This window comes from Bos indicus x Bos taurus, chromosome 15 (genome assembly GCF_003369695.1).
Source record: "Bos indicus x Bos taurus breed Angus x Brahman F1 hybrid chromosome 15, Bos_hybrid_MaternalHap_v2.0, whole genome shotgun sequence".
Lineage (NCBI taxonomy): Eukaryota > Metazoa > Chordata > Mammalia > Artiodactyla > Bovidae > Bos > Bos indicus x Bos taurus.
The window spans coordinates 79,070,177-79,085,435 of NC_040090.1; the positions used below are offsets into that span (position 1 = coordinate 79,070,177).

At 39.9% G+C, this 15,259-nt stretch overlaps 1 protein-coding gene and 1 non-coding gene across 5 annotated transcripts in view; one reads left to right on the forward strand and one right to left on the reverse strand.

Annotated features, from left to right (window-relative positions):
* DYNC2H1 (dynein cytoplasmic 2 heavy chain 1) overlaps positions 1–15,259 on the forward strand; it is a 393,951-nt gene that overhangs the window by 188,516 nt on the left and 190,176 nt on the right. For all 4 annotated transcript variants that reach the window (XM_027563956.1, XM_027563957.1, XM_027563958.1 and 1 more), the window contains one exon: positions 14,304–14,369. In XM_027563956.1, the coding sequence (XP_027419757.1) occupies positions 14,304–14,369 (66 nt within the window). The remainder of the gene's footprint in view (positions 1–14,303; positions 14,370–15,259) is intronic.
* On the reverse strand, positions 4,268–4,340 carry TRNAY-AUA. Its single transcript has one exon. It is a non-coding gene; the product is annotated as a tRNA-Tyr (tRNA).

Consider the following 15,259-nt stretch of genomic DNA (forward strand, 5'->3'; position numbering starts at 1 on the left):
ATTGGTTATAGGTTAACAAGATATTTAAACATTTTTTTATAATTCATTATCTCATATAAAATTTAAAAATATTTTCAGAAAATGTTTCAGATTTAATGAGCCATATAGAAAAATCTTTAAACACTTATTTTATTCTCCTCCAATTCAGTCCTTCATTAGAATAAATCACTTTAACATTTGATATGTCCTTATAGTCTGTTTCTTCTCTCTTCATATTCATATATGCAAATATGTATACATACACACACATATATAGCAAATGGTGGCTCAGCTGGTAAAGAATCTGTCTGCCAATGCAGGAGATGCAAGAGACACACAGGTTGAATCCCTGGGTCAGGAAGATCCTCTGGAGAAGAAAGTGGAAAGCTGCACTAGTATTCTTGGCCAGGAAATTTCCATGGACAGAAGAGCCTGATGGGCTACAGTCCATGGAGTTGCAAAGAGTTGTACATAACTGAGCATGTGCCCCTCACCACCCCGCTCCCCTCCACCCATATATATATATATATATATACAACACATCTTTATCCATTCATCTTTGGATGGACACTTAGGATGCTTCCATGTCTTGGCTATTGTAGATAATGATGCAGTGAGCATAGAGAAGCATATATTTTTTAAATTAGTGTGTTTTTTTTTTGGAAAAGTACCCCCAAAGTGCAATTGCAGTATCCTATGACAGTTCTATTTTTTAGCTTTTGAAGAACCTCCATACTGTTTTCCATAGTGGCTGTACTAATTTACAGTCCTACCAACAGTGTGGGTTCTGTTTCCTCCACATCCTTGTGAACCCTCGTTATTTGTTGTCTTTTTGATCATAGCCATTCTGGACAGATGTCAGGTAGTATCTCTTTGTGGTTTTAATTGGTCTTTCCTCAGTGGTTAGTGATGTTGAACATCTTTTCATGTGTCTGTTGATCATTTGTTTGTCTTCTTTGGAAAAATGTCTATTTACATCATCTGTCCATTTTTTAAATAACAATTTACAGTTATTATGTCTGCTCATTGGATTGATCCCTTTATCATTATGGTGATGCTAGTGGTATAGAACTCATCTGCTATGCAGGAGACATAAGAGACGTGGGTTCGATCCCTGGGATATTCCTCCAGGAATATCCCCTAGAGGAGAACATGGCAACCTACTCCAGTATTCTTGCCTGGAGAATCCCATGGACAGAGGAGCCTGGCGGACTACAGTCCATAGCATCATGAAGAGCTGGACACGACTGAAGAGACAGCACACACATACAATGTCTCTTTATGTCTCTTGTTACAGTCTTTGTTTTAAAGTCTGTAAAATTATGTTTTAAAGATAGTTCAGCTTTATTTTATGGAATAGATTTTCTGTCTCCTCAATGTAGTCTATTTGTCTATAGTTCTTAAGTGAGTCTCTTGTAGGCAGCATATGTATGGCCCTTGTTTTTTTATTCATTTGGCCACTCTACAGCCTTTAATTGGAGCATTTAGTCTACTTACATTTAAAGTAATTATAGTTTTTCCAAGAGAATGCACCAGTCATAGCAAACACCCTCTTCCAACAACACAAGAGAAGACTCTACACATGGATATCACCAGATGCTCAGTACCAAAATCAGATTGATTATATTTTTTGAAGCCAAAGATGGAGAAGCTCTATACAGTAGCAAAAACAAGACTGGGAGCTGACTGTGGCTCACATCATCAGCTTCTTATTGCAAAATTCAGGCTCAAATTGAATAAAGTAGGGAAAACCACTAGGCCATTCAGGTATCACTTAAATGAAAACCCATATGATTATACAGTGGAAGTGACAAATAGATTCAAGGGATTAGATCTGGTAGACAGAGTGCCTGAAGTAGACAGAGTGCCTGTCCAGTGTCATGGACGGAGGTTCATAACATTGTACAGGAGGCACTGACCGAAACTATCCCCAAGAAACAGAAAGGCAAGAAGGCAAAGTGGTTGTCTTAGGAGGCCTCACAAATAGCAGAGAAAAGAAAAGAAGTAAAAGGCAAAGGAGAAAAGCAAAGATATACTAAACTGAATGCAGAGTTCCAGAGAATAATAGAGAGACAAGAAAGCTTTCTTAAGTGAACAATGCAAAGAAATAGAGGAAAACAATAGAATGGGGTAGGCTAGAGATTTCTTTAAGAAAATTGGAGATACTAAGGAAACATTTCATGCAAAGGACGAAAATGGCAAGGACTTAACAGAAGCAGAAGAGATTAAGAAGAGATGGCAAGAATATACAGAAGAACTACACAAAAAACTACACAAAAAGCTAATAAACCAGATAACCATGATGATCTGGTCACTCACCTAGAGCCAGGCATACTGGAGTATGAAGTCAAGTGGGCCATAGGAAGCATTACTATGAACAAAGCTAGTGCAGGTGATGGATTACTAGCTGTGATGTTTCAAATCCTAAAAGATGATGCTGTTAAAGTGCTCCACTCATGATGCCAGCAAATTTGGAAAACTCAGCAGTGGCCACAGGATGGAAAAGGTCAATTTTAATTCAATTCCAAAGAAAGGCAATGCCAAAGAATGTTCAAATTACGATGCAATTGCACTCATTTCACATGCTAGCAAGATTATGCTCAAAATCCTTCAAGCTAGGTTTCAGGAGTACATGAACTGAAAACTTCCAGATGTTCAAGCTGGATTTAGAAAAGGCAGAGGAACCAGAGATCAAACTGCCAACATCTGTTGGATCATGGAAAAAGCTAGAAAATTCACTTTAATGGCAGAAGGTGAAGAGGAACTAAACAGCATCTTGATTAAGGTGAAAGAGGAGAGTGAAAAAGTTGGCTTAGAAATTAACATTAAAAAAATGAAGATGATGGCATCTGCTCCTATCACTTCATGGCAAATAGATGGGGAAAAAGTGGAAACATTGTCACATTTCATTTTCTTGGGCCCCAAAATCAATTTGGATGGTGACTGCAGCCACAAAATTAAAGGATGCTTGCTCTTTGGAAGAAAAGCTGTGACAACCTAGACAGTGTATTAAAAAAAAAAAAGACATCATTTTGCTGACAAAGCTCCTATAGTCAAAGCTATGGTTTTTCCAGTATCGATATGAGAGTTGGACTGTAAAGAAAGCTGAGCACCGAAGAACTGATACTTTTGAACTGTGGTGTTGGAGAAGACTCTTGAGAGTCCCTTGCACTGCAAGGAGATCCAACCAGTCCATCCTAAAGGAAATCAGTCCTGAATATTCATTGGAAGGACTGATGCTGAAACTGAAGCTCCAAATACTTTGGCCACCTGATGTGAAGAACTGACTCATTTGAAAAGACCCTGATGCTGGGAAAGACTGAAGGCGGGAGGAGAAGGGGACGACAGAGGATGAGATGGTTGGACGGCATCACCAACTCAATTGACATGACTTTGAGCAAGGTCTGGGAGTTGGTGATGGACGGGGAAACCTGGCATGCTGTAGTCCATGGGGTTGTAAAGAGTCGGACATGACTGAGCTACTGAACTGAACTGAGCTGATTCATTATCATTAACTTGAACACTACTGGATAGATTGCTTAACTCTACCTTTCTTAGATTTTATCTAAGCAAAACCTAGGGTTTTGTCATTTACGTTTGTTTCAAATATATTCTTCTATCTCCTCATTATGCCGAATTCTCTATTTTTATTTCTGTGAACTATGTAGGCCAAGTATGTTTTCCGGTCTTGTAGAGTGGCTTACATGGGAAAGGTCTTATGACTCTCAGCAGCATACTCCCTTCTGCTTACTAGAGCTATATGCTCCAAGGTTGTCCCTTATGTGGGCTCTGTAGACCCTTCTGTTGTCTCGGGGCCAACTCCTGTGGTTGTATTAGTCACCGAGAGTGTTCTTTGGCCTAGTTGGCTTCTAGGCCATATCTCTTGTATTGACTGCCAGGCCCTGGTGGTTGGGCCACCAGGCTGGTCAGCATGGCTGGTCACATGACCTGATAGTCCTGGCCCAGGGCCAGATTCTGGGGCATGCCAGCCCATTGGTAGGAGCTGGGGAGGCTGGGGCTGGTATTGGCCTGCTGGTGTGCAGAGTCGGGTCCTGGGTTGGCTGGCTGGGGGCTCCTGGCTCTGGTACTGTCCACTGATGATGGGTGGGTAAGCCTCTGACATTACTAGGCTAGAGGAAAGTGAAAGTGAATTCGATCAGTCTTGTCCGACTCTTTGCTCAGTCGACTCTTCGCGACCCCATGGACTGTAGCTCACCAGGCTCCTTCGTCCATAGCATTTTCCAGGCAGGAGTACTGGAGTGGGTTGCCATTTCCTTTTCCAGAGGATCTTCCTGACCCAGGGATCGAACCTGGGTCTCCTGCATTATAGGCAGATGCTTTACCATCTGAGCCACCAGGGAAGTGCCTCCCCAGCTCCTACCAATGGGCCACCAGAGGAAGGACTCCAAAATGGTGCTTGCTAGACCAGTGTGCTGGTTGTTGAACCTATCATTGAATCCTACCCTAACTCTTGGTTGCCTTTTATACCTTTGTGATTGTCCAAGCAGCCTACTATATTTTTATTAGCCAACCATAGTTGAGGGTGTGTCGTGACCTGTCAGAATCCTGTAGAGGAAAATCTTAGTCAGCAGTAGATTCAGGATGATTTGCAGCCATATGCCTAAGGAGCAGATTCTAAAGTATGAAAATATATACAGTCCTATGGGACTGCAAGGTGAAGGCAATGGCAACCCTCTCTAGTACTCTTGCCTGGAAAATCCAATGGACGGAGGCACCTGGAGCCAGGTGATTTCCTGAGTGTCAGTTGCAAGAACAGAGGCTCTAGACAAGTGTATGGGCTTCCCTGGTGGCTCAGATGGTAAAGCATCTGGCTGCAACGGGGGATAACCGTGTTTGATCCCTGGATCGGGAAGAACCCCTGAAGTAGGAAATGGCAACCCACTCCAGTATTCTTGCCTGGAAAATTCCATGAACGGAGGCACCTGGAGGGCTACAGTCCATGGGGTTGAAAGAGTCAGACACGACTGAGCGACTTCACTTTCTTTCACTTTCAGACAAGTGTTGTAAGGTTTTTTTCTGGGAGATATCGGTGAACAGAAGGGGGCAGAGGTGGCCTTCACTGACCCTGATCCCTAAGAAAGTCCTGTAGCCCCTAGGTGTGTGCCAAACCTTAACCTGCCTCTCAGACCAGAGCTCCAGTACAAGCAAATAGTCTTCTTTCACAGAAGGATGGGTGTGAGTCTCATAGCCTGTCAAAAACTCTCTGTTAGTGTCCCAAGGACCCAGGAATGCAAGCTCTCCTGGCTTTCAGAGCCAGATGATCAAGGGATGTCCCCTTGGCTGTAGGTCTAAAAATCAGGGCTTCAGAGATATGTAAAGTTCACTTCTGAGCGATACCCTGGCGCCCTGTAGCCCAGCAGAGGGAGAGTACGAATATGTAGCTCGCTGGCTGTAAGGCGGCAGCCGGGGAGCATAAAGACTGCGTTCTCCAGAAAAGGAAAAAACTGAGGAAGATGGCGCCCGCTGGCTGGAGTACAGCAGAGGGAGAGTGCAAACATGGCGCCTGGTGCCTGCAGCGACGCGGAGCTGCGGAGCGATGGCCGCACCGGAGAAAGGGAGGACAGTGATGGCGCCTGCTGGCTGGCGGCAGGCTGGCGGAGGGAGAGGGTTAAGATGGTGCCCACCGTTGTGTGTGCCCAGAGCATTCAGGCAGGCTCTTTGACATGTTAAATTAGCCGCCCGCATTTCAGGCCAGCGCTTTAATCTACCCAAGGGAAGCTCTTGGGCTTAAAATGATCGCAGTCGCTGCTTTTCAGCTGAGCCCTTGGAGGGGCAGGTTCCTGCATGGGGCCTTTTCTGAGCAGAGGAGTACAGTCTTGTGGACACCGTGTTGTGAGCCCAGTTGTTTTTCAAAGCTAGATATTTTGGGACCTTGTTACTCAGGCGTAGGTCTCTAAAGCTGAGATACCTAGTATGGGGTCATCATACCCTTCATTCCTTAAGAAGAGGTCTGGGTTTTGCGTTTTCCTCCTGATTTTGGGTCACTGTTCCAGGGCTGGGTTTTATGGCAGGATTGTTCCCAGTCTCTCCCACTTTGATATGCTTTTCTTCTCCTTCGCCCAGTGTGTGGTAATTGCTCAGTCAGTCTTTAGGTAGTTAACAGAGGAAAGTGTTCCATATTTAGCTGTAGTCTCTGTGTCCACAGGAGAAAGTGAGTTCAGGATCTTCCAGTATCAGTGTCTTGAACAAGATTTCTCAATGTAAGTATAATTGCTGGTCCAAGGATCGAACCTTTTGAAATTTTGTTGCGCATTATCAAATTACCTTCTAAAAGGTTTTTATGTCTGCTCAGTCACTCAGTCATGTCTGACTTTTTGCGACCCCAAGGACTGCAGCCCACCATGCTCCTCTGTCCATGGAATTTTCCAGGCAAGAATACTGGCGTGGGTTGCCTGCCAGTTCCTTCTCCAGAGAATCTTCCCGACCCAGGGATGGGATCCACATCCCCTGAAGTCTCCTGCTTTGTAGGCAGATTCTTTACCACTACACCAGCTTCTATTAACCAGTTAATACTCCTACTGATAGAGTAAAGGTATCTTCTTTGCATTTTTGTCAACTCTGGATATTACCACTGTTCTTAATTTTGTGATTTATAAATAATATCTTATTTTTCTTCCTTCTTCTTATTTTTAAGGTTGTTTATTTTGTACCTTCTTTACTTGCCATATTTGCCTATTTGTGTTTTAAAGAATAAGTTTTGCTTTATAGAATGTCTATTTTAATTACTCTTTTAATATTTTATTTTTAATCACTGATTTATTTTTGATCTCTGTATTATTTAATTTGCATGATTACTTTTTGTCTTAAACTGGAAGTCTCTACCCAGTAAACAATTGCCCATCCCCCAGCCCCTGGCAACCACTGCCTACTTTGTCTTTCTATGAGTCTGACTGCTCTTAGTATCTCATATAAGTTCAGTCATGTACGTATTTGTCCTTTGTAACTGCTTTATTCACTTAGCATGTTTTCAAGGTTCATGCATGTTGTCAGTGTGTGTTTTAAAATGCCCATTCTGTCCCCCTTCCTCCCTTAGCCCTCTCCCCTCCTTTTCCCCCACCAAGTTTAGGAATACCCTGAACTTGTGTTCTCTTCTCTCACCTCTCTTCATGCCTAAGCAGAAGGACTTTTCCCAGAGACTCTGCCATCCTCATTCACTTAATGATTCATCTCAGAATCTGAGCCAAATGCAATGCAGTTTCATGTCTAGCAGGGCTGGTCTGAAGGTCTGTGCTCACACACTTGCTCTTCAGTAGTCGATGTGCATTGAGTTTTCCTGATCTGGCCACTCTTGTTTCTCTTGACTCTGCCAGAGGCTTGGCTGCAGGGGGCCCCGGATGGCCTGGGGTGGTTAGAGTGGTGACTGTCCAGGGACAGTGAAACATGGAGTTACTTGATTGCTTCTGGTGCTGTCACCAAGAGGGTAAGGGGCTCCTGGTACAGCAGTTCATGCTGTAGTGTCTTACCCTAGGAGGGAGTGTGAAAGAGGTAAAGGGCACTTGAGGGATATAGAGGGCCAGCACCCACAGCAGCCCTGGGTGCCGGGCCTAGCAATTCTTCCTGAGTATAGCTGTAATCCTTTGTATTTTCCAGGGAATATATGTTTTTATTTTACTTTTAGTAATATATTTACTGATGAGATCTGAACCTTTTTGTCATATTTTAATAAAGTAATTAGAGAGTGATACAGTAAGCTTTTCAGTGCCAACATGATTTAAAGCCAGCATTTTGTTGCACTACCAGAGGGGTTATAGGCTTACTATCCTCAGCCTTTAGTACCCAACTAGAATTTTTCATTAGCTGTCTTGAGTTATACTTTTTGTTGTGAGCAGTTGAAATTATTTTAAAAAGGGCCGTAGTCTGTAATTCTTAAGACAGGGTTTTTAATTGACGATGGAATATCTGTTTTGTAAAGTCCTTATTTTTGTATGAATGATATTAAATCTATCATAGTGAATTCAGCATTCCATAGTTTCAGTGGTGAATAAAAATGCAGAAAGCACAGCAATTACAAAAATGAGGTCGTAAAACATCCTCAAGATTTAGCACTCTAAGCTTACTTAGGATGGAAACCGTTTCATATTCGAGTGAAAGTTTTGGGGGTTTTAGTAGTCAGCATCACATTAAACTTAGTGCCAGAGCTTCTCTCATGCTCATTTTGCTGTTGTGTTAGTGATGGTAATGTGACAACAATATACTCTTGAAATAGAGGATTGTTAGTATTCACATCACAGTGAATTGAAAGCATTTTGACATGGAACAGAAAAATGATTGACTTATAGTAGAAAATTTAGAATTTTAATAAACTATAAGCCAAATGGAGAAAATTGTCTAGTACATTCAGTTTTGATTATTTGCTGTATTTTTCTTTTATTTTCTTCATGAGGTCAAAAGTGTTTATTTTAGTAATTATAGGATGAGCAACACATTTGACTCCCCCAAACTTACGATGATTATAGCAAAACTGTATCCAAGTTAGTACCTTTACACATCATTTCTTCATCACAGTTTATTGCTTGGAATAGATACAAAATAATGGAATTTGTAGGAATGTTAAATAATTTCCAACTCTACTGGGTATGAGTATGGAAAAGAGTTTAAGGAAATTTTGGGGGAGCATATGATTTTTAGTGTTTCCCTGTCCTTGTGGAAGTATTTCTAAAAGATCTGAAATGGTATAGAAGACTGTCTGGTGATAAATGATTAAAAGGTTTTTCAAGGAAAGTGCTTCTAAGCTTGGGCTTATGCAGCCTACCTAGTCTCTTTCTTCAAATGAATTTGCTAGTTCATTGATTTTGAATATTGATAGCATGTCATGATTGTATTTATCTTACATATCATTTAATTTGAATTGCATTTTTTCTATAAAAATGAGTTTTCTTAAAATGTGGAAATTCTCTGGTTGCATGTTTAGAAACTATATAACCTGTGACTATTAAATGACTTGATAATTTAGATAGTTCTGCTTTGATAACTTAAAAACTTACAGTATTATGTATAATACTTTAGAATTTCTGGAGGTATAGGTGAATGTGCATGGACTGCTTTATTAAAATGTGTGATTTAGGTTCAGGCACAAACTTAGGCACTTGTGAGTGCCTAAGATCTATCCTGTATCAACTTCTTTGAGATTAAAACAAGACTTTTCTTCATATGGTAACATCTATTCATTAAACATATTTGAAAGAAATGATATATAAAGTATAAATCGAATGAATAATGCTTTCCACTTCTTACTAGTCTCTGAGATTTATGGGATTTATGAAATATTTTTGAAGTAAATTTCCTTTCCAATATTATGTAGTATATCTTTTTACTGTAAAGCAGATAGTTTTTACCTGTCGCCTTTTAAAATTTACAGTGTTCCAGGAACTAAGTGCCTTAACATATTGTTAATTGATTCCTTCACCAGTTCTGTTTTATAAGGGAGGAAACCAAGATATAGAGATTTAACCTTTCTCTAGGGTGCTCAGATATAGTAGGTGTTGTAGCTAGAATTCAAACCCATTTTTCATGATGTCAAAGATGTCTTGGTAATAGGATGTCATTAAAACAAACCATTATATCTGGAAATGTAATTTTTTTTTTTATCGGCTGTAAAGTAAACGTTGAGATTCCCTCGTATTGTATTAATCCTATTCTAATAGGCTCTTCTAGAATTTTTACCAGAGTTTGTGTGCTGGCATGGTGGTATCATCCAGTGGCCTACTTTCTTACTGTTTTTCTTTCAGCTAGTTAATTTTGTAGATGATCAGTTGAAATTTTGTTTGTTATGTATTCTCTTGATATTAAATTATTTTGTAACAGATCCCAAGCAAACTGATATAAATTTAACTTAAAGTAAAACACCCACATTTTCTGACTCATAAGCTGTGTAGATCCAAGGATATTGTAGGTACAAAATATTTTTAATCCCTGGTTATTGACAGTTGTTTTTTTTTAAAAAAGGTATTCAGAAAACTCTTAAGCTTGATTAAATTCATTCTTGATTTTGCTTCTGTATAATTGGAAATAATGTGTTCTCTGTCAGTAAACTGTAATTTTAAGTTTATTCTTGAATTATTGTTATTCCTCTTTATAAAATCATTGTTAAATTCTGATGTTAAAGGTATGTTGGTACAGCTAGGCACCCAGATTTCTACCATAAGCAGCATTCTTCTGCCATCTCCCAGTTGGAAAATAATAGAAGATGATATCCTGGTTGGCCTGGCCTAGATCATATGGTATCTCTTGTACCGTTATCTGTGGCATGGTATCTTGACATTGGGCCACCTTGATGATTGGCTTACCTCTTTCCAACTGAAGGGTGGTTTTCTTGCAGGCAAGATTACTTGCTGGTAATGATTACAGGAGAGTGTTTTTGTTGTTGTTGTTGTTGTTGAATGTATCTTTTATATATATTGTATCATAATATCCTTCTATTTGTAGGTTTATAATCATACACACCTGTAATATTAGATATGAATAAAGTATGATTTACAATATGAAAAAAGCTAAATAAAGTTTATATTAGACTTCTGTAGGAAACATGGTGCTTTAGCAGATGGTTTTGTTTATATTGGTAAACTCATTGCTTTCTTTGACAGAAATGACAGAAGCTTATAAAATTTGCAAAATACATCAAATAAAGAAACAAAAATAACCTGTAATCTCAAATCACTTATAACTTTATTATCTATTTCTAATTTCTTTTGCAGATATATATGCATGTCTGTTTATATAAAAAATATTTGTTTAAATAAACAATATGAACTATGCTGTATACTTCAATTTGACTATTGTTCATGATAGACTTTTGAACATTCATATTGTTTCAGTTTTCCCTCCACTGTAAAAAGCCTTGCAATGAGTACCCTCATTTTTTATTTAGAGTAGAGTACATTTGTCATCTCTTTGCACAAATTTCTAGAAATGCAATTTCTTGATTTATGGGAACATGGGATGTTCATGAACATATATCGTACACAATGACAAATACTGAAAGAGAAACTCCCCAGGTCAGTAGGTGCCCAATATGCTACTGGACATCAGTGGAGAAATAACTCCAGAAAGAATGAAGGGATGGAGCCAAAGCAAAAAGAATACCTAGCTGTGGATGTGACTGGTGATAGAAGCAAGGTCTGATGCTGTAAAGAACAATATTGCATAGGAACCTGGAATGTCAGGTCCATGAATCAAGGCAAATTGGAAGTGGTCAAACAAGAGATGGCAAGAGTGAATGTTGACATTCTAGGAATCAGCGAACTGAAATGGGCTGGAATGGGTGAATTTAACTCAGATGACCATTATATCTACTACTGCAGGCAGGAATCCCTCAGAAGAAATGGAGTGGCCATCATGGTCAACAAAAGAGTCCGAAATGCAGTACTTGGATGCAATCTCAAAAACGACAGAATGATCTCTGTTCGTTTCCAAGGCAAACCATTCAATATCATAGTAATCCAAGTCTATGCCCCAACTAGTGACGCTGAAGAAGCTGAAGTTGAACGGTTCTATGAAGACCTACAAGACCTTTTAGAACTAACACCCCAAAAAGATGTCCTTTTCATTATAGGGGACTGGAATGCAAAAGTAGGAAGTCAAGAAACACCTGGGGTAACAGGCAAATTTGGCCTTGGAATACGGAATGAAGCTGGGCAAAGACTAATAGAGTTTTGCCAAGAAAATGCACTGGTCATAGCAAACGCCCTCTTCCAACAACGCAAGAGAAGACTCTACACATGGACAACACCAGAGGGTCAACACTGAAATCAGATTGATTATATTCTTTGCAGCCAAAGATGGAGACACTCTATACAGTCAGCAAAAACAAGACCAGGAGCTGACTGTGGCTCAGACCATGAACTCCTTATTGCCAAATTCAGACTTAAATTGAAGAAAGTGGGGAAAACCATTAGACCATTTAGGTATGACCTAAATCAAATCCCTTATGATTATGCAGTGGAAGTGATAAATAGATTTAAGGGCCTAGATCTGATAGAGTGACTGATGAACTATGGACTGAGGTTTGTGACACTGTACAGGAGACAGGGATCAAGACCATCCCCATGGAAAAGAAATGTAAAAAAAGCAAAATGGCTGTCTGGGGAGGCCTTACAAATAGCTGTGAAAAGAAGAGAAGCAAAAAGCAAAGGAGAAAAGGAAAGATATAAGCATCTGAATGCAGAATTCCAAAGAATAGCAAGAAGAGATAAGAAAGCCTTCTTCAGCAATCAATGCAAAGAAATAGAGGAAAAACAACAGAATGGGAAAGACTAGGGATCTCTTCAAGAAAATCAGAGATACCAAAGGAACATTTCACGCAAAGATGGGCTCCATAAAGGACAGAAATGGTATGGACCTAACAGAAGCAGATGATATTAAGAAGAGATGGCAAGAATACACAGAAAACTGTACAAAAAAGATCTTCATGACCCAGATAATCACGATGGTGTGATCACTCACCTAGAGCCAGACATCCTGGAATGTGAAGTCAAGTGGGCCTCAGAAAGCATCACTACGAACAAAGCTAGTGGAGGTGATGGAATTCCAGTTGAGCTATTCCAAATCCTGAAAGATGATGCTGTGAAAGTGCTGCACTCAATATGACAGCTAATTTGGAAAACTCAGCAGTGGCCACAGGACTGGAAAAGGTCAGTTTTCATTCCAATCCCAAAGAAAGGCAATGCCAAAGAATGCTCAAACTACTGCACAATTGCACTTACCTCACATACTAGTAAAGTAATGCTCAAAATTCTCCAAGCCAGGCTTCCATAATACGTGAACCGTGAACTTCCAGATGTTCAAGCTGGTTTTAGAAAAGGCAGAGGAACCAGAGATCAAATTGCCAACATCTGCTGGATCATGGAAAAAGCAAGAGAGTTCCAGAAAAGCATCTATTTCTGCTTTATTGACTATGCCAAAGCCTTTGACTGTGTGGATCACAATAAACTGTGGAAAATTCTGAAAGAGATGGGAATACCAGACTACCTGACCTGCCTCCTGAGAAATTTGTATGCAGGTCAGGAAGCAACAGTTAGAACCGGACATGGAACAACAGACTGGTTCCAAATAGGAAAAGGAGTTCGTCAAGGCTGTATATTGTCACCCTGTTTATTTAACTTATATGCAGAGTACATCATGAGAAACGCTGGTTTGGAAGAAACACAAGCTGGAATCAAGATTGCCGGGAGAAATATCAATAACCTCAGATATGCAGATGACACCACCCTTATGGCAGAAAGTGAAGAGGAACTCAAAAGCCTCTTGATGAAAGGGAAAGAGGAGAGTGAAAAAATTGGCTTAAAGCTCAACATTCAGAAAACGAAGATCATGGCATCCGGTCCCATTACTTCATGGGAAATAGATGGGGAAACAGTGGAAACAGTGTCAGACTTTATTTTTCTGGGCTCCAAAATCACTGCAGATGGTGACTGCAGCCATGAAATTAAAAGAAGCTACTACTTGGAAGGAAAGTTATTACCAACCTAGATAGCATGTTGAAAAGCAGAGACATTAGTTTGCCAACAAAGGTTCGTCTAGTCAAGGCTATGGTTTTTCCTGTGGTCATGTATGGATGTGAGAGTTGGACTGTGAAGAAGGCTGAGCGCCAAAGAATTGATGCTTTTGAACTGTGGTGTTGGAGAAGACTCATGAGAGTCCGTTGGACTGCAAGGAAATCCAACCAGTCCGTTCTGAAGGAGATCAGCCCTAGGATTTCTTTGGAAGGAATGATGCTAAAGCTGAAATTCCAGTACTTTGGCCACCTCATGCGAAGTGTTGACTCATTGGAAAAGACTCTGATGCTGGGAGGGATTGGGGGCAAGAGGAGAAGGGGACAACAGAGGATGAGATGGCTGGATGGCATCACTGACTCGATGGACGTGAGTCTGGGTGAACTCCAGGAGTTGGTGATGAACAGGGAGGCCTGGCGTGCTGCGATTCATGGGGTCGCAAAGAGTCGGACACAACTGAGCAACTGACCTGATCTGAATGCAAGAGGTTGATCTGGTTAATAATGTCTAATCTAAACCTCACAGTTGGATTTCATCTAGTTAAATCGTTTTTGTTGTTGTTGTTGTTGTTTTAATGAGATGTATACACTGATTATTCCTTAGCACTGTTTCTAAATATTTGGTCTCTATACTTCCACTGCCAACTTAGAAGCATTGTCCTATGTAGATGCCATCTGAATAGTCATTTTTATATTGATAAAAGTAAATTATTAGATGATAGAGTATAGAATTTATGAGCCATAATTTAAGGACTATGCTTTTCCAAAAACAGACATTTAGAAAAAGCAAAATAATATCTGTTATTCTTTTCAGGCTGATCAGTTGATGTTCGCTTTGCATTTCATTAGAGGCATGCATCCTGAACTTTTTCAAGAAAATGTAAGTGGAAGAAAAGGAGGAAAATATTATGAGTTGCATGGAAATTTGGTAACAGGTGGACTTTTGGTTAGATTAGAAATTGCTTAAGGCTGGAAATTCCATATCAACCTATTCATTTTTTACTTAGTTAGAAATTTAGTGTATGAAGCTGATTTCCAGTTCTACTCTCCTGTGGATGAGCCAGATATTCTGAAGGAATGATAAGGCAGCGAAAGAACTCTTAAGTTGCCATACTACCAAGATTTTTCTGAACACAAGTGTACTTTTCCAGGACACCAGAAGAATCAGCCTTCTTATTTTCCTCATCTAAGCAGTGAGGCTGATAAATATAAAAATATGAAGCTATACGAGTATACCAGTACATTATTTATTTACATTGGCATGCTTAGAATCAGCACGTGAAACAAGAGTGGGTCGTTCTCAGAAACCACCTTCTTGAATCTGAAGATTTATATTAATCTTCTAATGTATAATTTATCTTCTTTTGTTTATGTCTTCATTTCTGGTCTGCCATATAACCTCCTCTCAGACTTGAAAGAAATGGCCTTTAAGATAGGGCTAAGTTCCATCTCTGATTTACTTCTAATGTTAAAAAATTTTTGTAAGTGATTTTCCTCATTATTCTGCCATTTTCATTAAAGTAGGCTTGCAGTAGCCAGAGCGGCAGGGAATAGTATACGGACAGTGCACTCTGACCTGGTGACCTGGTAACCTTTAACAGTATGATCAGACTTGAACTACGCTCTTGGTTCTGCTTATTTGAATACGTGCCATTCCATATGACTGTTCTCTCTCTATTTCTTTCTAACTCCAAATACTCTGGTTGACTTGTATAAATTTCTCCTGATTTTAATTTGGCTACTTTTATTTATACCATTTACTTTGATGCA